The 26,974-nt window shown below is 40.9% G+C and overlaps 1 protein-coding gene across 1 annotated transcript in view; it reads right to left on the bottom strand.

Moving 5' to 3' along the window:
* The window catches only part of akap6 (A kinase (PRKA) anchor protein 6), a 281,773-nt gene that overhangs the window by 53,708 nt on the left and 201,091 nt on the right, over window positions 1–26,974 (bottom strand). The window contains exon 17 of the mRNA XM_072365052.1: window positions 7,727–7,987. Within this exon, the coding sequence (XP_072221153.1) occupies window positions 7,727–7,987 (261 nt within the window). The remainder of the gene's footprint in view (window positions 1–7,726; window positions 7,988–26,974) is intronic.

Raw genomic sequence — 26,974 nt, 5'->3', positions numbered from 1 at the left:
TCCAATGTACGAGAGCGAAGAGGTGCAGCAAAAGTGAACGTGGCGGTGAGCGACGCGAAGGGAGATGATGCGGAGGGGGCTTAATGCACTGATGAATGCTCGGCGCTCCCCGCGGTAAATTCAAAATGGCGGTATCCGTGACAGATTTTGGAATCTGGTGCACACATAAAGCGCACTGGATAATATGGTGCACGGCCGTTTTTTGTGAAAATTTAATCAAGGCTTTTAGGTGCGCCTTATGGTGTAGAAAATATGGTAATCTTGAACTAACAGGGTGAGATTTTTTAACTTTTTAAAAAGTTGATACACTGAGACTGTGAGCATTACACCAACATTCCATTTCCCACAAATATACATTCAACTCAAAGAAAGAAAAAAAGAAAGACCTTTAACAACACATTTATTTGTTTTACAATTAAAACAACCAAAATGACTAAAATGCCAGAAAAAAGTCACTGCAACTACAAAAAAAACACCTAAAAACAAATGAACATCATAAAAACATAAACACATAAACAACAAAAATCTTAGAAATGCAAAATGAGTCTTTCATCTTTCCCCAATGAACATATCATATTTCTTGTTCCCCATAAGTTTGTAAACATCTTTAAACTGCAAGTAACACGATAAACACCATACTCCACTTTCAGTCTCGATGCAATCATCCCCTTTAAGTTATGTACCACATCCGTCCAGCCTTGTCCAAGCATTTTATTTTTTCTTGTCTTCCAAATTACTAGCTTTGCCATTCCAAACAGGAACTTTATCAAGACAAGAGTTTTGCTTTTTTTAAACGAGGTATTTAGGGCCAAAGATAAAGACAACTGAGGAAAAAAACTCACTCAGGGCTTCCACCCAATCTTGCAAAAAACTCAACAGGCCACAGTCCACATGCATATCAACAGCTGGACTGACTGAAAGTGATGGAATATTCATCATTCCACTGGTCAGCTAGAGCACGGTTCTCACCAAATACTCTCAGTGGTACCGGTAATGACTGCCAAACTTCTTCAATAATCCTCTTTCGGATTATAAAAGATTTGATGTTCGTAAGGTCATTAATAGTTTTCATCTATAGTCTTGTGAGGTGACCTAGCTTCACAATTCCAGCTTGAATATATTTGGTCCTTATTGTCGCTGAAGACACCAAACACTCCCTAGCAACAAAGCCATTATAAACAACGGTTCCTCAAACAGCCACAGTACAGGAATTGGATGAGGATCATGGGAAACATTCAAAGTTCTCCAAGCATCAAACACTGAACAACAGAAAGGTGTTAAACCTGTCAGATCGAGCTCTGCTGTTTTAAGCAGAAAAAGATATTTATCCAGTCCAAGGGGTCCAGCTTTCCAGAGAAGCAGCCAAGCCAGAGGCAGCCAACAGTAGCATCTATAAAGCAGCTTCTGTGCAGTTTGCAATCTAAAAGCAGCAGTCTTGGACATGATATCTATAAGTCCTTGCCCTGATATAGGGAGAAACCGTGCTGAGGATCTCAGCCAGTGCTGCCCAGACCAGAAGAAGTTCATAAGGAGACGCTGAACATCTTCAATGAAATCAAGAGGTGGAACCAACATGACAAGCCTGTGCCACAAAGATGAGCGGACCAGGTTATTTGCAATCAGAGCCCTTCCCCTATAAGAAAGCTGTGGTAGCAGCCATTTTCATTTAGACAACTTGGCCTCAACTTTTTCCCACACTTGAAAACTTTCATTCCCATGGTCTTAATACCATTCCTACCTCAATGTAAATTACCTGGCAGGATTGGGATGTTGTCTGAAAACTGCCTCACTTTTTTCCCAGTTAACTTAGGCTGAAGAAGCTTTTTTCATTCAAAACTAAGCTCTCCTTAGTTTCTGGACATCATGCTGATTACTAACAAAAACACTGACATCATCAGCATAAGCTGAAACAACCAAAGGAGGACCCTGGCCCAAAAACAGTGTAGTAAAACCTTTAGTGCAGCCCTCGATCTAAATTGCAGAGGTTCAATTGCGAAACTATATAACTGGCCTGATTATATAACTGATTACTGTTCTCACCTCCAACGGTGACTGAAACCCTGCTCCACCGGTGACAGGGCATTGGCTCCGGGCCATTTGTCCTGCCTGCTTCCGCCTTCACTGGCAGCAGCCTACTGCTGTTTGTGGGGACAAGAGGCAAAAACCATATAATACCTCTCCCTATGTTTAACATCAAAAGAGACATCCATTGACTGAGTTGGTGAGCCCAGGTATATAAACACCTGTCTACGCAGGGACTGAACATGTTTAAGTTTGGAGTCCCTGCAGCCTAAACTCACCGTCTTGAAACTGCAAGTCATTCTTCCAAAGCGTTTAAGCTCCTGAGCCAGCGCTTCACTGGATACAAAGGGGGTAATCCCTGGTATTGTAATCCGGGTGGACGGTACAGCCAGTGGGGAAACTTGAATAAATCAATCATTTATCGAAATAGTATAGAAGTATAATAACCAACTCAGATAGTTTAACATTGTTTAACCACTACTACCCATACAAGAGGCATACGTGATATTATCATGCCTGACTTTATGTCCAACTGCGGCACCACTCTCTTTCTCAATGACAGAGAAAAACATCCACCTAAGCGGACACTAATCCCACTCCTGCTTGTTTATGTCAGTTGTAGAGCTTCTGAAGATGTTTTAATTAGTGTGTTAATGTAGTTGTCTTGCCTTTATTTTGTGTGCATGTGTATCTGTAAACCTTGTGTATAAATCATTAGAATACTTTTGTTCATCACTGAGAGTGTGGATAGAAATGATGTCTTAACTTTTCGGCATGTGAGTATCTACATACATACATGAATTAATGTACCTCTATGTGTATCCTACTCTATTTCAGCAACTACACTTTTATAAGTATGTGCGTGTGCTTCTGGTTGTCAGTCACACGGCAGGGTTAGGCTAATCAGTGCAGCTAGCAATTCGCTGTGTGACGTGGGCTGATTAATATCCTGTTAACGTCCCATGGCTTTTAAGGCTAACTGCTGATTTCTCTATACATAAATTGCTTCAAAACAGACCTGCTTTCATTTGGCCTCATTAAGACGATGCACAATGTTATACTTAGCAACACAAAGACTCACATATACACAGAAAAGTTTGCTGGTTTGTTTTCTTCAGAAAATACCTTCATTCATGGCATTTTGTTTAAGGCCCAATATATTTGAAAATGTGTCATTCTGTGAGCCGTTCAGATTTGCAGGGGAAACTTACATCGCTTTACAATGTTGTCCAGTCCATTTTCTCTTCACTGCCTAGTTTCAACTATAGATGATGCTACATTCACTGTACCTTGATAGTAGGAAGTTGAAACTCTTTTGCCTTATTTCTTTAATTTGCTATAAACATACTGTTGCCTTGTGCATGCTCATGAAGGGAGAACTGAAAAATAATGTTAACGGAAATCTGAACCCATGAATAAATGAATTACCAAAATTTGAGTCTCTTGTCAATCAGACACATTGTAAGGAGTCCCCAGGTTTTGAAGTTATTTCGCTACAGTAAAATAGAAAACAAATTATTTGACAAGGGAGAGGGGATTCCTTACTATATTTCTATTCTAATGCAAGTAAGCCTCAGGACATTGAAAGATTCTCAACGGGAGGCAGAGACAACTCAACTGGAGCAGCTCCCTCAAGGTTAGCACAGAATTTGGCAAAAAAGAAAGCAGCATGAGATATCCTGGTTGTAGCTTGGTCGCATTCTGTTAGCATACAAGTGTCAGGGTGAAAGTCTAAATTCTCCTCCTCATTACATGTCTTTTATAAGCACCAATATTACACAAACAGGAGAAACTAAACATATCTATCTGTTCTTAACTAAAAAGTGTGAATTCTCAAGCCTAAATACAGAATGCTACACGTAAGTTTCATAAGTAACCTGTGTGCTTCAAAGTACATTCACTTACTTTAAACTTTCTCGGTAGGGAGCAAAAGCATAACATTTCAAGCATACTTTGATACAAACTGGTAAAAGAAAAACGCATAATTGTTAATGCATAACGAGTACACATGGATGCAGACGACTGTCACCAGGTAATCTGGGTGCGTTTACCGAATCAGTAACAATTGTTACAAAGCTGACAGCAAGCAGTATTTATTGTATATAAGCACAGTCAGGTGTCCTGAATCCTGTTCCTGTTGAGTCCTGTTCCAGCACACTACAGTGTAGTGAACAACGGAAGCCACCACTGTGTCAGAAAGTCCGGAAAAGTTCTTAGCTCACACCAAATGCACTCTGTATTCTCAACAGGTGGAGATGACATGTACAGAGCCCAAGTGTTATCTGACCAGTCCAGTTTATCGTTAAGGGAAACACCCAGGTATCTGAATCTTCTCACCATCTCAATGTCAGAACCTTAGATATTCACCAGTGGGAGTTGCTGGGGTGACCAATGAAAGTCAATCACCATTTCTTTTGTCTTACTGGTGTTCAGATGCAGGTGGTTCTGTTCACACCAGTTGACAAAGTCTGAGATGACATGTGACTTCTCCTCAGATACACAGCCAACAATAGCTGAATCGTCGGAGAACCTCTGCAGGTTACGGTCAAGATGTGTTGTGGTGGAAGTCCGAAGTGCAGAGGGTGATCAGGAAAGGGGAGAGCACTGTACCCTGATGGGCTTCTGGACTGCAGACTACTGTGTCTGACACATAGTTTTGCAGCCTGACATATTGTGGCCTGCCTGTGAGGTAGTCAGTTATCCAGGCCGTGAGGTATTCGTCCACACCTGCAGTTTCTCCTGTAGCAGAAAGTGCTGAAGAAGTTAAAAAAAAACATGACTCTCACAGTGCTCCCAGTGTACTCCAAGTGAGACACAGCCCAATGCAGCAAGTAGATGACAGTATCATCCATGCCAATGCAGATCAATAGGCGAACTGCAGTGCGAGCAGCAGTGTAGTCGTTTGGGGTCCGAGGTGGCTCAGGACAACGCTCTCCAAGGTCTTCATCAGATAGGAGGTAAAGGTGACTGGTCTGAAGTGGTTTGGTTCCCTGGGGTGGAAAGTTTTTGGAACAAGAACCACATGTCTTCCACAGGGCAGAGACTCTCTCTAGTCTGAGGCTCAGGTTGAACAGGTATGTGATCACCTCACACAGGTCTGCAAACTCCCTTAGCAGTCTGGAACTGATGCCGTCAGGTCTTGTGGCTTTCCTTATCTTTATCTTTCTTACCCCCTTCTAACCTGGTCCACAAATAGAGAGAGTGCGGTACAGGGGTGGGAGTCCATGTCAGTGAGTTGGAGGGAGCTGTCTGACATAATGGGAGGGGGAGCTTGTTGTGAGGAAAACCCCCTTGGATGGTATGGTGTTCTCCACACAGAAGAGGATATAGTCTGTTATGCAGTGGGACACAATGTCCATGTCCTCCCCAAGTAACCTATAGAGTGTGGGTCAGTCTCTGGTATTGAAACAGTCTGACAGCAGCTCCCTCACCTCCTCTGTCCAGAGCTTCACAACTCTCCACTGTAGTGATCTCCTTACGAGGTTGTGATCTGAGAAGCAAAGTGGGGGCAGGGTGGTGGTGTATGCATCCTTGATATCTGCTTACAAAAGGTTAAGTATTTTATTGTTCCTACCGCGGCAGTTTACACACTGTGCGAATGTGGGGATGGTGATGGAAAAGGAAGTAGTGTGGTTGAAATTCCCTCAGATGAGGATGAGGGCCTCTGGATGTTGGTGTCTGTAGCTGAGTCATGGTACTGTGGAAGTGCTCACATTCAGCGGTGGCATCGACAGAAGGATGAATGGACACAGTAAACACAATCATGTGAAAACTCCTTTGGAATGTAATATATAATATTATACATATATATATATATATATGTATGTATAATATTATATAATACTGACTGCCATTATTTCAATGTCACTGCTACAGAGCCACTGTCTAACAGTGATTTGGCCGAGGTTACACAGCAGCACTCCTGTCTGCATGTATCAAATCCATAAATCCATTCATGGAAACCACAGAGTCCAAAGTCATCTCTTTTAGCCACATCTCCATGAAACACAGCAGGCTACACTCTCTTAATTCCCACTGTGTGCGAATTAGTGCGAATTAGTCAGCCTGTCCACTTTGTTGGAGAGGAAGTGATACGTTGCCCATGACAACATTTGGTAAAGCTGGCTTGTACCTCCGTTTCCTCTCCCGACACTTCATGTCGGATCTACAGCCTCTCCTCCTCCTCTGTATCTTCTTAGGAATCTCTGGTTTCTTCAGAGATGAGTCTAGTTTGGCTGAGAGCCAACAGGTGCTCGCTGTTGAAAACAATTGAACAGGGAAGGGAGCTGCTGCGTTTCCAGATGTGGACACAAGAAGTTGAAAAAGTAATAAAAAAAAACAATACCATTGAAGTGAATTTGGTACCACACGATGCATGGTAGTGTGGGGGGTTCAAATAGTATATAAGCTAAGAAAGAAAGAATGAAAAAAAGGAAAATTCAGTCCAAAGAGTACAGAGTTGCTGCAACAGGCATGGCCACATGCATGGGGCCATTTTGTAAAAAAAAATTGCTTTTGTTTTTCACTTTTGTTTTTTTTTTAACCTCCAGTATATAGTGGTAAATGAGCTCTCAGTTTGGTGAATCTGAGGCGAGGGATTCTGATGGGAGAGCCAAGATAACAGATACAAAGAACAGGGCCAAATAGAATTTTTTCTTTTATTTTTTCATCTAAAACTACTTACATCTATCTAAACTATCTAACTATCTAAAACTACAGTTTGAATGACTGGTCTATGTGTGAAATTTACATTGCATCACTTTTGCATAAGGCAGGTAATTTCTTTGTTTTTATTTTCTGAACTGCAAAAATATATGTTGCTATACGTCATTGTATCCGTGGTGGCTGCCCAATGTATTCTGCTGCTGACTCGCAAGGAGCTGTGCCTGATCTCTTGGATAGCTTGCTGCTGGATCAATACTTTTGGACTTAGACTTAAGATGTGGTACTGGTTTGTGCTTTCCGGTTCTTCACTTATTTTTACTGTCTCATACATGATATTCTAGAATCTGTCCAACAGAGTTGTCAGTCACAGCTGAGAAATCAGCTAGCTAATGAAGTGACGGTTCATGCGATAAAGCACAGAATAACAGATGTACATCGGATGATGTAATCTTGACAAGGTAAACAACTGTAAACAACTATAGCATTGTTTGAACCACAATCCATTTTTTTAAGGCTTGAGGCTTGTTTTAGATGACCAACAGTCCCTTTTCTGGAGCTTTAAATTGTGTAGTTGTTGGCTGGATCAGAATTCCACCCTGATTCTTCAAATTGACTGACTGCTGTCTACTGTTGATGAGAAACCGATTCCTCATAAGTACTTTGGTACGTTGGTAAACCTGCTTTAGAATTGACCAATATTTTGTGCACTTTTTGGACTGCAGCAACAAGCAGACTTTTATTTGTAAGTAAATCTGACCTTAGGTTTGTTATTTAATTCAGCAAACTTTTAGTAACTGCGTTAACAGAAGCTTTACTTGCTGAAAGAACTGTATAAGTTACATTATTTTGTAGCAACAATTGTTCAGATACAGTAAATAAAACATAATCAGAATGGAAATGTATTTCCCTAAAAACACAACATCTGAGCAGGAGAGGGAATAGAGAACTAATCTGATGTGTCAATCTGAAAGCAGCCAAGTTTTAAAGATAACAAACAGGAACTGCATCATAAGAAACAACCCAACATCGTTTGTCCTACCTTGAAACTTTGGAGCTGATTAGAGATGTTTTTGTCCTGTCTGAGGCAAGAGTTGAAGATGAGGAGCTCTGTGTCTCGCAGCCATGTCTTTAGCTCCTTGATACGTGTTTCCAGCTGCTCCAGAAGTGAATTAGTTAGCGGGGTCAGGGATAATCGAGGGTTTTCAAAAGCAGAGCCTCGATCACCGACCAGCAGACTGCTCACATTTGATGAGGGGTTTCGCTCAGAAGAATTGGATCCTGAATACTCTGATACAATTTTCTAAAAGGAGATAATAGAGAAGGGAAAAAAAACATGTCAGGGAATCATTGAGGGAACCTGTTGTGTTAGCAGTCCATCATGTAACATATCAATCATTCATGTAAGCATAGCTATAAATCAAGTACATTTGAAAATGCGTAGAACAATAAAAGGCATATTTCATATTCATTGAGGACAATGTAATCATTATATCTGTTTATGTTTACGCATTTAGCAGAAGCTTTTATCCAAAGTGACTTACAAATGAAGATATAACAAGCTATATAAAAAGCTAACAATAAACTACATAGAAGGAACCCACTAGTCCGACTCTGTCAGAGGTGACAGAGTAGAGATAGGGTGCAGGCATAGAAGGAAGGAAGTGCAGAAAGATAAAGTGCAAAGATAGAGGGGGTAGGTAAGTACAAGGTAAGTGCTAGGATAGGAGATGCCCTCTGAAGAGCTGGGTTTTCAAGAGTTTCTTGAAGATGGACAGGGATGAGGCAGCTAAGAGTAGCCAGTGGAGTTCAATGAACAGAGGGGTGACATGTGCTCTTTTAGGCTGATCGAAGACCAGACGCGCCACCACGTTCTGGACCATCTGCAGAGGTTTCACAGCACAGGCTGGGAGACCAGTTAGGAGAGCATTGCAGTTGTCAAGGCAGGATATGACCATGGCCTGCACCAGGAGCTGGGTGGCATGTTGGGTTAGGTATGGTCTGATCTTTCTTATGTTTAGTAATGCAAAGCGGCATGAACGTGCAACCGAGGTAACGTGATCTTTGAAGGTTAGTTGGTCATCAATCATGACACCCAAGTTTCTAGTAACCTTTGATGGAGCAAGAGATAGAGATTCAGTTTGGATGCAGATGCTGTGGTGTTTGGTTGGTTTGGCTGGGAAGACAAGCAGTTCAGTTTTTGGGAGGTTAAGTTGGAGGTGATGGGCTTTCATCCATGTTGATACAGTGGGGAAAAAAGTATTTAGTCAGCCACCAATTGTGCAAGTTCTCCCACTTAAAAAGATGAGAGAGGCCTGTAATTTTCATCATAGGTATACCTCAACTATGAGAGACAAAATGAGAAAAAAAATCCAGAAAATCATGTTGTAGGATTTTTAATGAATTAATTGGTAAATTCCCCGGTTAAATGAGTATTTGGTCACCTACAAACAAGCAAGATTACTGGCTCTCACAGACCTGTGACTTCTTCTTTAAGAGACTCCTCTGTCCTCCACTCGTTACCTGTATTAATGGCACCGGTGTATACTTGTTATCAGTATAAAAGACACCTGTCCACGAGCTCAAACAGTCCCACTCCAAACTCCACTATGGCCAAAATCAAAGAGCTGTCAAAGGAGATCAGAAATAAAATTGTAGACCTACACCAGGCTGGGAAGACTGAATCTGCAATAGGTAAGCAGCTTGGTGTGAAGAAATCAACGGTGGGAGCAATTATTAGAAAATGGAAGACATACAAGACCACTGATAATCTCCCTCGATCTGGGGCTCCACGCAAGATCTCACCCCGTGGGGTCAAAATGATCACAAGAACGGTGAACAAAAACCCCAGAACCACATGGGGGGACCTAGTGAATGACCTGCAGAGAGCTGGGACCAAAGTAACAAAGGCTACCATCAGCAACACACTACGCCGCCAGGGACTCAAATCCTGCAGTGCCAGACGTGTCCCCCTGCTTAAGCCAGTACATGTCCAGGCTCGTCTGAAGTTTGCCAGAGAGCATTTGGATGATCCAGAAGAGGATTGGGAGAATATCATATGGTCAGATGAAACCAAAATAGAGCTTTTTGGTAAAAACTCAACTCGTCGTGTTTGGAGGAGAAAGAATGCCGAGTTGCATCCAAAGAACACCATACCTACTGTGAAGCATGGGGGTGGAAACATCATGCTTTGGGGCTGTTTTTCTGCAAGGGGACTAGGACGACTGATCCGTGTTAAGGAAAGAATGAATGGGGCCATGTATCGTGAGATTTTGAATGAATGTATCGTGAGAATGTATCGTGAGATTTTGAATGAAAACCTCCTTCCATCAGCAAGGGCATTGAAGATGAAACGTGGATGGGTCTTTCAGCATGACAATGATCCCAAACACACCGCCTGGGCAACAAAGGAGTGGCTTCGTAAGAAGCATTTCAAGGTCCTGGAGTGGCCTAGCCAGTCTCCAGATCTCAACCCCATAGAAAATCTGTGGAGGTAGTTGAAAGTCTGTGTTGCCCAACGACAGCCCAAAAACATCACTGCTCTAGAGGAGATCTGCATGGAGGAATGGGCCAAAATACCAGCAACAATGTGTGAAAACCTTGTAAAGACTTACAGAAAACGTTTGACCTCTGTCATTGCCAACAAAGAGTATATAACAAAGTATTGAGATGAACTTTTGTTATTGACCAAATACTTATTTTCCACCATATTTTGCAAATAAATTCTTAAAAATCAGACAATGTAATTTTCTGGATTTTTTTTCTCATTTTGTCTCTCATAGTTAAGGTATACCTATGATGAAAATTACAGGCCTCTCTCATTTTTTTAACCGGGAGAACTTGCACAATTGGTGGCTGACTAAATACTTTTTTTTCCCCACTGTATGTCAGAGATTCGTGCTGAGACCATGTGGTCTTCAGGTGGGAATGACAGATAGAGCTGGGTATCATCAGCATAACATTGGTATGAGAAGCCATGTGATCGGATGATCTGTCCCAGTGAGGTGGTGTATATGGCAAAGAGAAGAGGTCCCAGTACTGAGCCTTGGGGGACCCCTGTGGTGAGGTGGTGCGCTGCAGAAGTGTGACCAAGCCAGGATACTTTGAATGATCGAACAGTGAGGTATGATTCAAACCAGGAGTCTACTCTCCCTGTGATGCCCATGCTTGAGAGCATGGACAAAAGAAAACTGTGGTTGACAGTGTCAAATGCAGCCGATAAGTCGAGCAGGATAAGTACAGAGGACTTAGCTGTCGCTCTGGCTTCTTTTAAGGCTTCTATCACAGCCAACAGAGCCGTTTTGGTGGAGTGTCCACTTTTAAACCCAGATTGGTTTGGGTCAAGGAGGTTGTTATGTGAGAGGTAATCGGTGACCTGCTTAAAGACCGCCCTTTCAATGGTTTTAGACAGAAACGGGAGGCGAGAGACTGGCCAATAATTCTCCACATGAGTTGGAGGGAGGGAAGGTTTCTTGAGCAGCGGTGTAACCTGATCTTGCTTGAATGTGGTAGGAAATGTGCCCGATGTCAGTGAGAAATTAATCACATGCGATGCAGTAGGACTTCTGGTAAGGTTCGTAAACTGTTTGCTTATAGCTGCTACTTTGTCAGTCAAAAATTAGGTAAAGGTGTCTGCTGTTAGATTAGTAGGAGGCGGATGATTAAGTAGAGTTTTCACTGCAAAAAGTTTCCGGGTATCTGTAGTACTATGAATCTTGTTAATGTAGAAAGACTTTTTTGCATCAGTAACACTGGATGCAAATGATGACAGTAGCGCCTGGAGTTTAGCTAGATATCTTGATTAATGTCATTTGTGTCAGTGCTGTTCAGATTAAGTAATTGTCATAACTGTCATGTTCTTCTGAAGTGTGGACCCCGGTACGGAGACACAGAAATGGGTGAAGTAGCTTGTATTCCAAAATGTCAACTTTATTGAGGACTTGCACACTAACACATCACCTGTGGAGTGGACAGAAGCAAGTAGGAAACAAACTCACAGGTGAGCTCAGGCACAGGTAATCCAGATAAACATAAGAATAAATCCAAAACGAAAAGCGAAATCCAAGACGTAATGCCAAAAACACAACACAATGGTCAAACCAAGAACAACAAAGTGGACCGGCTCATAACCACTGATAATGTGGACTATCTGGCAAAGAATGGGGAGGAAACCCAAGTATTTATACATGGAAGATAATTAAGAGAGAATGTAAAACTGGTGTGTCAGGGCTGCATGGCATCCCCTCCTCCTGCTGGTAGATGGAAAACCAGGAGAAAACAAACAAACACTAAGCAGGCCCTGGAGTAGCAGTTGTTGCTGTGACAATAATGTTCTTAACATTACTAAATCTTATCTCTGTATGCGTTGATAACAAAGGTTGTATCTGCTCTTCTACCGTAAAATTCTGCAGTCTAAAATGCAACGTGGAAAGGTTTTATACATTGCAGGTACAGCAAAATTAAGATTATTCTAATAAACCAAAGCAATTTCAGTTTCAATTTCAATGATCTTAATATAAAAAATAAGTTGACATCAGGACTGTGTGGGGGCTAAACCATCTGTTACAGGAATTCTTGTTCTTAATTTGACTGAACATAGGTCTTTAAGACTTTATAATTTTATAATCCACGATGTCAGGGAGGGGGCCACACACATACCTAGAAGCTTATCTTTCAGTATGGGAGGCCGTATGGTGTTGAAGGCACTGGAGAAGTCAAAGAACAAGACTATATGAACCAGGCACATCCAGATAAGCATATGCCCAATACAGCATGTACAGAATCACGTCATCCACTCCTATGTGTTTCTGGGAGGCAAACTGGAGGGGGTCAAGATCCTCAGCAACCTGAAATCTCATGCGCCGAACAAGGAGTCTCTCCAAGGTCTTCATGATATGATATGTCAAAGCTATGATATGATATAAGATATGATATGTGACCGGTTGTCCTAGTTTTGGCACCGGCATGAAACAAGAAGTTTTCCACAGCACCCGGACTTTTTCCATCTGAAAGCTCATATTGAAGAGCCTCTGAAGAGGGACTGCTTGTTGACCAGCACAGTCCCTCAGAAGCCTTTGACAGACTCCATCTGGGCCTGCAGCCCTCCCTGACTGAAGTATCCTGAGCTCAGCTCCAACCTCCTCTATAGTTAGACAAAGAGGCTGTAGCGGAGGGATGACAACAGGAGTGATGTTGCTATCAATTTTAGAGATGGGGGTGGGGGTGCAGCTGGACAGAGGAGGGTAAGTGGTGGGAGTTGCTGCAGCTGAACTGAGGAGGCCAGGCGGTGGGAGCAGCCACAGATGTGGAGGAGCAGCTGTGCTCAGGAGGTCTAGTAGTGGAAGCTGCCGCAGAAGTGAAGGTGTAGCTTGACTCAGGAGACCCGGTGGTGGAAGCTGCCGAAGAGGTGGAGGTACAGCTGAACAGAAGAAGCCTGTTGGTGAGAGTTGCTGCAGAGGTGGAGGTGCAGTCAGGCGGAGGAGGAGGCTTGGCAATGCGAGTTGCCATTGAGGTGGAAGTACAGTTGGGCAGTGGAAGCTGTATAGAGGAAGCAGCTGTTGTGGTGGGGGTGGAGGGAGCAGCAGCAGAGGTGGAAAAAGCCACACTATCAAACCTGTTGTAATATTGGTTGAAAGTATTGGCTCTGTCATCATCACCTTCCACAGACAGAGTTTTTCAGTCTGTATCCAGTGATGGTCCTCATGCCCCTCCACACACCTCCTTGGTGTTATTGTTCTCCAGCTGCCTCTCTACTTTTTTCTTGTACTCCACCTTAGCTTGACGTATTGTCTTGTTAAGCGCCCGTTGTACATTTCACCGCCTTTCTCCATCCCCTTTCTGGATCGCCATCTTTTTCTGGTCCAGGAGGTCTTTGATGTCACTGGTGATCCATGGTTTATTATTAGGATAGCACCTTACAGTCCTTACTGGAATCACAGTGTCCCTACAGAAGTTAATGTAGTCAGTGATGGTGCTGACCCTCCTGTCCATGTCAATGTCCATTTCTTCTTCCTCCGGCAGTACAGCCACACATAGTCACAGACTGATGTCACAGTCTGTGACATCAAAGCAGTCTCTCAATACATCACGCACCTCTGGTGACCACTTCCTGAAAGATCTGGTAGTAACAGGAAGTCTTTGTACACAAGGTCTGTATGTGGGTTGTAGATAGACCATGCTGTGATCAGATCTACCCAGTGGACGCTGCCCTGTAAGCCTCCTTAACATTAGCATAAAACAGATCTAATGTCTTTTCTCCACGTGTTTGACATTTCACGATGACACTGTATATGTGAACTCTCTGGGCGCATAGAACGCACGGAAACCAACTGACAGCAGTTCAATGTCTGGACAGCATACCCTCTCCTTAACGGTCACATTGCGGGGGTTAACCCATCTCTGATTAAAAAACAGAGATGGGTTAACCGCCTTTCCGCTTACCACTCGTACTCCGGTCACGATCCGCTCATACGGCTATGTATGTCCACACATGAGTCTGGGGTGTTGTCGTTCAGCCAGGACTCAGACAGACAGATCAAACTGCTCTCCTTATACAGCCGTTGGTTCCGCACAAGCGCCTCTAGCTCATCCCTTAGTGTTTCCCATAATCACCAAGGGCGGAAAAGGCTTGTACCTTCACCTCCTGTTGTCCCTCTTTGCCTTTCGTTTTGCTCCAGCTCTGCATCCACAGTACAGCTTTTTTAGCTCGGTCGGAATTGGATGTTCAATTTCGCGACAATCTTTGACAGTGCCAACAGTTTTTCTCTTGTGTACACTGTTCTAGTACTGGTAGCAGTGCACATTGTCAAAAAATAAAAAAATAAAACGAAATGTAAGTAAAAAGCAGATCACTAAAAACGTTTAGATAAAAACTAAAAATTACATAATTATATAAACGACGAACAAAAATTGAGAGCTACACAGACTTCCTGCCGATTAGACCAGCGCATAGCAACATTATTATTATTATTATTATTAGGCAGCAGCTATTTTCTGTGCGCTCACTTGTGTGTGCCGTGTGTTTTACGGACAATGAGCAGCTTTAATCACGCACTGTGTCGGACTGTGTAATTTTCCAGAGATCTAGGTAACTAAATAAACTCTGCAAGAAGTTCGGAGTGAATGTTTCCAACAAAACATGCAGCTTCAGATTAAATTAAAATCCTCTCAATTAAATTCTGTTTGGATACTCAGGATAAATAGTAATAACTTTTGAGATTCTCAAATTTTTACCTGCAATGGTATTTTTTTCAGATAGAGTAAATAAAACAAAATCAGAATGGAAATGTATTTCCCTAAAAACACATAACATCTGATTGTACCTGTTGTGGTCATTGTATTTTAAAATGCTTTGCATCAATCTTTCCAATGATATATCACATGAAAAACCACTTATTCGCAACACTTGTGTTAAAAGCAAAATGGTGATCAACTCTCTTTTGCTTTTTCAAGGGGTTATATTCACTATATAAAAATAAATTCTTCTGTGCTTCAAATTGACATTTTATGCTGTAGGTTCAGTTGGTTTTGTTCATGTTAAAGTTTAGCTGAAAAACTATTTCAGGTGAAATTTAATAAACCTTTCTTAAGACTTGTACACAGTCTGACCAAATTTTAAATGTATTACAAAAAGAATTTCAGCTCTCTTTCTCATGCTGTATTACAAATGTACTTCATGTTTAAATGCCATTGTCATCACTACTATAAAGTTGGTCATTTTCTGTGTTAAAGGGCTGTTGCTCTTGTTAAACATAATTTTGGTAGAGCAACTGGTGTTTTCCAGGTGCACACATATCAGCTGCTGATTCAGGACTTCTAGCAGGTTCACCTGCAAGAGAGCTATAATATTTACACCCAAAACAAAACCTCATTTTGACATAACACAAACAGAGAGGGTTTGATGAAGAGTAATCAATGTTTCAAATAGGAAAAACTGAAAAGCAAACAAAAAAGAGACTCTCTCATACTGTGTACAAGAGTGAGTAAGTGTGTGTATGAAAAACAGAGTAATTTTCCAACTCCTGTTGTTCATGCACTTAGACACAGCAAGTATCTGAGAGACTATTCCCCACTTGATTCAGACAAGTGAGAAAACTTATTGGTAATTCAAGTCAGAGATGTTGGGCTATGACCAACATGTGATGCTGTATCACATGAGGTCAATCATCTAAAAAATTATGATGATTCCCTATGATTTTTTAAAAATGTAATAATATAATACACTTTTTAATTAATCTTGCGTATTGTGATAGCAAATAATGCTATGAAGCTCAAACTTGGGAGGTACAAATGTTTATATTGTCATTTCATCATATTACCACAAGCACAACTCACTAATTATCTGTGGGCCAACGGTGAGGACTAACTTTATGTGTATGTGTAAGCAACCTACAGTGTAATTGATCTGCCATTATGCCATTATTATGTCATTATCAACCTGTATTTGATCAATCTGGTTGTGATTATTCTTGGTGGATTATTCTGTGGGAGTATCCTCCTGTAACTGTGAGAGCCCCCCCCAATGTAATACATTGATTTCACTATTTACATTTTTTTTAATGCAGTAGCTTAAACTATTCCCATTGTTTAAGGTATGTTTGGCCTCTTATTTCAAATTATGCACAAAAAAACCTTGCTTTTATAATAAAGATCCTGTTTAATTGACCCTGTTGCATCTCAAGCTTTTATGTTTTGGGCTCCCTCTGATTGTAAAATAGTTAAATATCAGTTACATTTCATGGTCCGCTCTACACCAAGCCTTACACAGAAGGACACCACTTCAGTCGCCATATTGATTACAGTGGCCTAGAAGGGACAAAGGGTGCCGCAAGCGCGATTTGCCGCTACTTTGCAGACGAAGAAGCAGGATATGATTATTTTTTTTTAATCTGAATATCTGTTATCTGAATAGACCTGGTGGGCCACACTTAATGTTCTGCAAAACAAACCTCTAAAGACCATGAGTCGCCATCAAAAAAACGAAAACATGAGTCCAAAAGGATTAGATAGAAGGTAAAACGTGAGGAAATATCGGCATCACCTTTTCCAAATGGAAGTCACTGATGGGGGACAGAGAGCTTTAAAAGTGATGCCGAAGTTGCCTCTTTTCAGCTTAGTGTTACTAATGTAAATGATAAATGTTGTTTGGTGGCTGTAGCTGTGCATGTTACGGAGATCTGCTGATCTGATTAAACAAATATAACGTTTTCTCAGTTTCCCTGTTGAAAACTGTTGATTCACGTGAGTTTACGCACCAAAACTACTAAGTAGCTTTGTTAGCTGGACAGAAATTACTCTGCGTCGTGTTACGGAGATCATCTTCAATCCTCTTCACATGAGGCAGTGGCTGTGTTCGTCCTGCCTCTCCCTCGCCTCACCCTGCCAGCTCCAGCAGCTTTGCCTCCTCTTCCTCTCCCTCCTCCTCTCCGTCTCTCTCTTACCTCCGTCTCCCATTCCAGTGTTACACTCTGCAAATGGTGAGAAAAACGAGTTGCCTGCTAATGCTATCCCTCTATCAGACTAACTAAAAACAGCCTTTAGCCTTACATAGCTAATATTAGCTTTTATCACCACGCAGGTAGCTTACCTGGGGTCCTCAAAACACAAATATAATGCAGAACAACTAACAGTGACATTCCCTGTAAGTTATCTTATTACAAATGATCTAACCAAATGTAATGTCTATTTATAATTTATATTTCTAAAAGTAACCTCAGAAGTTGAGAAGGTGGTTTCACTTGATGGAGAAGAGATCATGACACATTTGAGTCATGGATGTGTTGGGTAGTGTGTGCTGCACGCAGCGTCAGGCCACCGTAGTTTCTCTGAATGGAGTGTTGCGTTCAATGCGCAATCGGAACTGACAGAGTCTAGTGAATACCGTTCAAACACACTCGGAAATGACAGACTCTGACAAACAGCAGCTCTTACACACTGCCCCTTTAAAAAACACTGTATACCACTATATTTTACAGTATACTGTTTTGTTCTCCACTTGTTATAGAAATATTTGCTGGGATCCCCTCAAAACAGGTTGATACAGTATATCCTGTTTTTAATAACGCATTAATAATAGGCATTCATGTATTTCTACAGTCTACCCAGTGGGCCATGGAACCATTGGCAATGGGGAGAAAATAATAATGAGCAAAAAACATTTGAGACTTTTGACATATTTTGGAACATTTTGGAAAAGTCCACCTAGATTTTATTTACCCATATAGGACACCTGCACCCAGGGGAAGGTGTAGAAAGTGTTGCTGTCTTCTTTTGAAAGAAGTGCTGCTGTCATCTCTTACCTCTCCTTTCAGTGGATCAATCCGTAATAATGTCAATGATCAGAAAGAAATGACTAAATGAATGATTATAGTATGGTTGTTCATTTATTATTGGTCCAGACACGGCACCCACACCAAGCCGAATCACGAACCCGGAACCCCCTTCCTCGCTGATTCCCAGCTTCCTGGTGTCCCAACTCCCCCCTCCCTAAACAAAACCATTTATCACATCTATTTTCCAGTCTCCTGATCACTCCTGGGTCCAGTCTTCTCCAGCCCTTAACATCAACAGGGTTAAAAAAATAGCCTACAAATGGAAAAGAGTCCCAAAATGAAAAAAGGTGGAGTGGAAACAGTCAAAGAGAAAAAAGAAGAAAAATGCTCAGTGTTTTAAAATAACAACTGTATTCAAAAGCAATGTTTCCGCCTGACATTGCTCAGCAAAATATTAAGAGAGATGGAGCAGGGCCACTCCTCCCTACATGCAGAATGCGTAGGGCCTCATCATTAATAAATGTGCAAAATTATGTGCACTACAGTATCACCTGTGTAAGAAGTAGAGAGGCCATCAACCCATCGCTCATGATACCAACACTTATCGGTTGAGTGAGTTTATTGTTTGTGTATCTTTGTATGTAAAGATAAAATTGTGGATGTGCTGGATAAGGTCTGCATGCGTTAAGAATGGTGAATGCAACTGCACACCCTTGCAGTTGTGATTGTACAATTTGTACTTGTCATTACCAGAGACCAGCTGATCTGACCACAAGTCAGCGCAAGTACAGCTCAGGTTGAACATGAATGCATAATTCCCAGTAAATTTGACAATTCCATTAAAGTTTGTTCTGACAAGACAGTGATAACCTCTAAAATGCTGATCAAAATCAGGTAAAAGGAAGTGTTCTTTTGTGCAATTCTAATAAAAATAAACTAATATGAACAAAAAGAAAACAGGGAGTCACTAATGGCTGAAATCTGCCCATATCATACTCAAAATATCAATAGCTAAACAAATGTAATCTTCAGAATTTTCTACAACATCTTAGTGTTTGATAGATTATGTAATAAAAGTTAAGTTTATGATCATTTCAAAAACTTAAGTTTTGTCAGTACACGTTTTAATCATATTGCACAGTTTTGAAAAATTCCACGGATCAGATAGATGTTATCTAGTTATTCTCAAAACGATTTTGATTACAACCCAAACAGGTGTAACTTTGAACACAGAGCTGATCCTGAAAGAGCCCTGCATGGGTTCCTGGTGCTAATTTGCATATGAATGAGTTTAGACAAAAGGCATTGAGTCAGGAGTGAAGTAGTGATTCCCCCCGAAGTGGAAACAACACTTTAGCTAAACTCGGGTGGGAAAAGTAGCCCATTAGACAAGGAAGAGGAGTGAGAATAGAACCCCCTGACCAGTGAAATGTGCAGTTAGCTTAATGCTCATAGGAGGCGACAGTAATTATGAGTATGTGTTTAGTTTTGCAAAGAGAAAAGGGAAAAGTTAAAGTGATAAACCCATAATGATATAAAATCATGTTGCACAAAAAAATAAATGGGTCAACAATTTATCAGTAAGGATCATAATTTCTTGGAGACATTGTTATTAGATTTTTTTTCATGAAATCTACATTAATACCACAGATGAAAACACAACTGCCAAATGTAGAGATGAGGATAGAGAAGATGTATGGAAAAGGAGAAAGAATTAGGAAGAATTAAACAGAAAGAAAGATTACAATAGAAGGTGAATGGAAGAAGGTTTCTGAAAAATTTGTGATTGGAGAAGAATTGTATTTTTCGGGCTATAAAACGCACCGAGTTATAAGGCACAATATCAATGATTGACTGCTAACGGGTCTATTTTCATACATAAAGCGCACCGGGTTATAAGGCGCATTAAATGAAACAAAACTCAGATAAGTCAAACTTTATTCAACTCACTTCTTGACTGATAGCGTTGAGGTGGAAATCTGCTTCGTAAGCATGTTTCTTAACAGGAGCCATTTTTGGGGCAGCGGGTATAGAAAATTAATGAATGAATGCACACACCTTAATGTTGAAGCACAGATCGTATTACTCCGTGAGGCTCATGACTACTCATGTGTCAGTTTATGTTTTGATTATTGTTATGTTCAGGCTTTGTCACAGTTTATGTTTTGATAATCTTCTTTCAGGTCTTTGTCATGTTTTTAGTTTCAGTTTCTGGTCATGTTTAGGTCAGTTTTCCCCTGTCACTTAGGTTCACTCATGTCACCTGTTTCATTGTCATCAGCTGCACTCATTCACTAATCACTCTCCTCAGTATTTAGTTTCCTGGTTCACTCATGTTCATCGCAGAATCCTCACTAACCCTTCATGCCACAGCCACAGAGTTAAGTCTGGTTATGCCTCATAGTCTTGTCATTATTTATTAATCATAGTCTTTGTTCAAAGTTATTTATTCCATAGCCTTGTTTTTCCATAGTCTTGTTTTGTTTTCTTAGTCAAGTATTTTTGATAACTGGCTGAGCCACGCTTTCTGTTTTTTGCCTTGCTCCCTGTTTTTGTTATTGTGAATAAACCAAGTTTACTTTGAAGAACTGCATCTGGGTCCTACCTCCTCCACCACCCTGACACTCATGACTATTTTTGAGCGCCATCTACCACATAAAATTGGTTCTATGTCAGAAAGCACAACCAGAATTAATTCATACCTTAGGCACACCGCATTTTAAGGCGCACTGTTGATTTTTGAGAAAATTAAAGGATTTTAAGTGTCTTATGGTCCGAAAAATAAGTTATTCACAGCAAGAGATGGGAAATTTAAAAAAAGGGGAAAATAGAGGATGAAAGGAAACAAAAAAAGAGATTATAAATTGTTGTCAGGAGACTCAACCAGAGACTGCTTTCCATTTCTGTCCCCGTCTGACTTCCAGAATAAAGTAGCAAGATGGCTAAAGGACCATTTTGCGGGTAGAAGGCTGTTTCAAACTGTTTAATTTACCTGCCAAAAAAAGTGTAATGTTTTATCGGTCATTGTTATTTGTATTACTCTTGTACATATTATACATACAATGGATAATTAAATCTGTAAATGTAAGACTTTAATTATATATCTCTACATTGGCAGTGCATTTTGACAATCACTTTAAATTATGATGTAAACCCTAATGACTTTTTTTTCTCCCTGATGTATGTATACACACTATATTCAAAATATTATATGCATGCTACCTGTCCTAATATATAGTTTGACCTTGAACAGCTGCATGAAAATTAAAAGCAAGTGTCAAAGTCCATTGCAGAAAAGAAGATGAAAGCGTATTTAAAAATACCTTTTTCTTCAACATTTCAGTTGTGTCTGTGTGCACATGCACGCAAATGCTTTGTCATAAATTCTTCATAAGGCCAGGATAGCTCATAGGCAACACACAGGACATCAATTCCAGTTAATTCCCAATTTGTGTCAGAGAAGCAGATGCCAACGCAAGCACTGAAAAGCCTGTTAATATGCAACTGAGACTCCATGTTAGAAAGCTGAGAAAGGAAGAATGAATGATGTAAGGCGAGGACATAAAGGGAATTAACCAACATATACAAGTGAATCATTTGATACATAGAGAAATATTTTTGGGAAAAAATAAAGGGAAAAAAACCCAAAAACATTACATCTTAAAAAATCTATTCGAAAGAATGATTAGAGAGATTAAGTGAAATCAAAAGAAGAAAGAGCAGAGGGAAAACGGGAAAGATAAATGAAGGGAAAGAAGATGGAGGAGGAGAAATAAATGTTTATGAAGGAGGGAGAGGCGTGAAGAAGATGATGGGGAGAGGAAAGGGAAGGTGAGAGCATAGAAACAATGATGAGAAGAGAATGAGAGAGAGAAAAAAACAACGACGTAGTTTTAGGAAAAATTAGTCGAACAGAATAAAGATAAGGGAAGATTCACTGCGGGACCAAGAATGAAAATTCTGTCAACCAAAACCTGTTCATATCCTGTTAACTGTTTCAGGAAAAAGAGGAGAACTGTGTTAAAAGTTCTTCAAGGTCTCTTCTGCATGACAGAAAACACACAGGGTCACAGTCCTGTATCTATGTGTGCCCAATGTCTGTTTGAAGCCACAACACTATGTAGGACCCTTTAATTTCAACGATCACAGAAGCGTGCAATTGTATCAATTAAAACGGAATCTATTTTTCAATGTGGAATATCGCGGAATTTGACTGAAATGCTGTATTCGTGTGGAAGAGGAACGAATGTCTGGAGAAAACTGCACGGAGGAAAGCAAATCTGGGTGGCATTTTTAAAATATCCAAGCACCCTGTATCATAGCTACATGTGTGACGTTTTTAACAAATCACTACGTTTTAAAATTGGTCCAAAATTCAGCCAATAATTCTACTTTAAGATTGAGGAGTACTTTTTCCTTCGTAAGTTCATGCACTGCTGCCTCTGCTAGCCCTGTACAAAGGTCGGGGGATTACTTTTCACAAGGAAGATTCAAATCTTCCTTGTGAAAAGTAATCCCCTGATTACCAATAATAATATTGGTTGTATTTTGTGAATAGAATATTATTGTACTTTATTTATGTCTGCCACGGAAATCGTAGCCAGCAAACGTTAAGCTCTGCTATGTTTATAGCTGGTGTTCACCTGGTTATTAGGCCAATGGAGACTTTATAAATCATATATTCCATAACACAGGCTTAGATTACAACTGACACAAGAATGCTATTGTAGAAATAATGCAAATATTGCTGATATAACAGTGACCAGCAAATTTTACACGGGTGACACAGGCTGTATTATTCATGTAATTCTTTCATCCTAACAAAAGTAAGATACCTCTCATATCTCATTCCCAACCCACTTACTTAAAAATACAGACAACAGAACATCTGACTATAGAATAGTTTGCAAACAAGCTTACTTACAATTTCAGCAGCTTGGGTTTATTTATTAAGAAAATGGGAAGAAGACAGAAGAAAATAAGCTTGACCTCCTTTTTAAAGTGTTTTTGTCTTAACTGTCTCGAATCTCCCGTTTTTATTTTGAAGGTTTACCACCACCACAACTCACCTGCAGTCACTGCCTCCCCTTGGTCCCAGCACCCCACCTCTCTCTCTCCAGGAGCACAAGGTGAGGAAAAACCTGAGAGCAGTGAACCCCAGAAAAGCCGCTGGTCCTGACGGCATCCCCGGGGCGGTGATTAAAGCATGTGCCGACCAACTGGCAGGGATCCTCACCAGACTCCTCAACCACTCCCTGACACATGCCACCATCCCCACATATCTGAAGGCCTCCACCATCGTCCCCATTCCCAAGAAACGTGCCATAGAGAGCCTGAACGATTACAGACCCATCGTCCCTGACGTCTGTAATCACAAAGTGCCTGGAGCAATTAGTCTCCCAGCACATCAGAGACTGTCTCCCTCCCTCCCTCGACCCCGACCAGTTTGAGTACAGGGCGAACCGGTCTACGGAGGACGCCATCGCCATCTCACACTCCATACAGCTCTGAGCCACTTGGAGAACAAGAAGAGCTATGTGAGGAGGCTCTTCGTGAACTACAGCTCAGCGTTTAACACCATCTTATTGGACATTCTCTTCACTAAACTACTGGAATTACAGAGCCCCCTGCTGTACGCCCTGTACACATACGACTGCTCTCCAGCCCACCCAACCAACCGCATTATAAAATATGCGGACGACACAACAGTGGTTGGGCTCATCTGCAACGTTGACGAGACAGCGTACAGGGCTGAGGTGAAGAAACCATCCTGGTGCTCAGATAACAACCTGACCCTGAATATCCATAAAACGAAAGAACTCATGGATTTCAGCAAGATCAGACAGGACCACACCATCCTCCTTATAAACGGAGAACAGGTGGAGACTGTCACCCCCTTCAGGTTTCTGGGCACTCACATCTCCGCAGACCACTCCTGGACTCACAACATTAGGGTCCTGGTAAAGAAGGCTCAGCAGCATCTATACTTCCTGCGTGTCCTCAGGAAGAACAATTTGGACACGAAGCTGCTGCTGGCCTTCTATCATTCCTTGGTGGAGAGCGTACTGACGTACAGTCTGGGCGTCTGGTACGCAGGCTCCACAGCTAAGGACAGGAAGGCAGTGCAGAGGGTCATAAACACTGCCCAAAAGATCATCGGCTGCCCTCTGCCCAGCCTGGAAAATATCTCCACATCCTGCTGTCTCAGAAAAACCAGGGCCATCACAGGAGATCCCTCACACCCTGCCTACCCTCTGTTTGATCTGTTGCCCTCTGGGAGACGCTACAGGTCTACAAAGTCCCACACCAGCAGACTGACAAAGAGCTTCTTCCCCTGGGCCATACAAACTGCAAACACCCATGGTCACACACACAGCCCTCTATTTATTACACTACTTCTACAGTTATAGTATATGTTACTGTACAGTATTTAATTTCCATTGAGCATTTTACACTTTTTTAACCAGTCGCACGGTCTCTTCCCTTGTGTTCTTTTTTGTTTTTCTATCCCCTGTGTTATACCTGCTTTGGTACGTCTAAACAATGTTTTTGGTTTTATTTGTTGTTATTGTGTTTGTTTTTGTTGTGCATGGTAGCTCTGCGGGAGCATCCTCAAATTTCGTTGTACCACCCTCGTATAATGACAATAAAAACTATTCTATTCTATTCTATTCCTTGAAGAGGTAAGATTTCACTGCAAGCGAGTCATAAGGCTACACCACCTTGCTAAACTCACCTCTCTTGACCTGCAGACAGGGAACACGAGAAAGAAGCTCTGCAAAACAGTCATCTTTCAGGGCTTTTTGCTCATTTAAACTTTCATGAGCAACTTTGTGTAAATATGGTTTGGGGCGGGTGGTGTCATGTTCTTGTGTTTAACTTGAAAATTTACTTTTTTTTTAGGATTTCTCTATCATCTATCTGTCTGTCTTCATTTTTTCTGATATATATAGATGTTCATTTATTTCTGAGAAATCTCTCAGAGAGAGCAAGAGATCGATAGAGAGTAATTAAATAATAATTAATGTAAATAATTAAATGTAATTGTATTATAATAGAATTGTATTTCGGTATGTTTTGCTTTCGGCAACAACGGTTGATATCATTCATGTCAATAAAGCCAATTTGAATCAATCTTGATATAGATTTAATTTTTTTCTGAGATACATGTAGATATAGATGGATGTATATATGGATGTATAATGTATTATTTCTTCATTTTCAACTTATTGAAATAGCTGAGTAATATACAATCTGCTTCTGCTTCTCTATCATGTATTAGTGTTTTTATATATAGGTATGTGTGTGTGTGTGTGTGTGTGTATTATATTATATATCGTGTCTTTTGGAAAAAAGCCTACCTATCATACATAACATATATCACATACCAGAATATTCTATTACTGTTAAGCAGGGGTGCAGATCCGATGTCAGGATTGGGGGGGACACAAAAGGGATTTTTTTTTCTTTTTGCCCGTATGCAACTCATACCATGCCAATATAAATCACAACTTCGTAGAGGCTCGCCATATCATTCAAACAGTACTTGTATTTTACAGACTATTTTTTGACTCACACAGTAATAAGGGACAAAGTGCGTCTCTTTTCAGCCCAATACGGGACGGGTGCTTTTGTTTCTAAATAGGGCTCGATTACGTTTTTCAAGGGACGGTTGGCAACCCTGGCCCCCAGCCCCTACTTTCCATTGGGGGGAACATGTTGTCAGCCCCCCATATGATTGATTAAATGCGCTGACACTGTTGCGACTGGTCCAAGATGGCGGGCATTGATTGGCATTTGGTCTGTCGGAGGCTCACCCACATGAACGTTTTTGTTTATTCACTGACCACTTTTGTTAGCTGTTATTTTAATGTCCTCCAGATACGTTACGGCACAGGTCTGAAGGGAGAGAGTCCCTCAAATTGTCTCTAAAGGACAAAAGTTATTGTAAATAAAAATAGTGTCTTTCTCTTCCTAGTGTGGAAGACTCACATCTGTGTCTTTAAGTCAACATTCCCGCATAAGAATGTTAATGGGGCCTTCCAAAGATTAGGTTCCACGTTAAATCCACACCTGAGTTCTCTCCAAACTTCACTGGTGGTTTAAAATAGAAACTAGAGAGTGGTAGAACTGTTAAAACAAAAACTAAATTACAGACAAAACTGATGGTAAAAACAGACAAGTGATGACAGAATAACCAAGAGAAGACAGCAACGGTGTTGATCTGATGATGACTGAGACAAACCATGGAACATAAATACTGTGGGGAACTGATAAGTAACTGCAGCTGCGACGGATTGACAGCAGGAGAGCTGAGGACCAAACATGGATACTGGATGTGGAACTAAACTGAGACCATGACACGAGTAAAGAACTGAGGCAAGACCAAACTGAGAGTAAAGACAAACGCAAGAATAACAACGAAGGCAAACCATAAGATGGACTACAAACATGAGGGCAGATTAAGAATAGACTAAAACAAACAGATAATAAGTCCTAATTCAAAACTAAGAAACCAAAACACTAAGAACCCAAGCAAGAAAACAGAATCAAACAAAGCACAGAATAACCAAGACAAGGAAATCATATCCAAAGTTTAAAAAAAAAATCACAAACCCTAACAGGATCATAACATTACATAAACACTTGTCTCTGCAGTGATTGGACGTGTTGCAGTCTTACATATTTGCAGCACAGATGACCAATATTGAATACCACTAGGAAAGTTTACAAAGTAGGTGACATTCTTTCCAAAGAGCTCATTCAGAATAAACAGTTGCACACCTCACACAGTAACAATGCTGAGCTGATGATGATGGAGATAGATAAATAGATAGGGGAGGAGAAGCATCAACAGGAAAGAACGCCACAAGAAAAGTAAAAATGACCAGTAATTTAAAAGACCTGGTTTAACCATTAAATTAATTAAACTGTCCTTACTTAATGAAACAGCATAGAAAGTGTTCAAAAATTAAATGCCCCAAAACACCACTAAAGAGTTCCACACACTCAGCAACCAA

The sequence above is a fragment of the Leuresthes tenuis genome, unplaced genomic scaffold (assembly GCF_036924035.1).
Source record: "Leuresthes tenuis unplaced genomic scaffold, fLeuTen1.0.hap1 SCAF_15, whole genome shotgun sequence".
NCBI lineage: Eukaryota > Metazoa > Chordata > Actinopteri > Atheriniformes > Atherinopsidae > Leuresthes > Leuresthes tenuis.
This window is presented reverse-complemented; position numbering and strand designations above follow the sequence as displayed.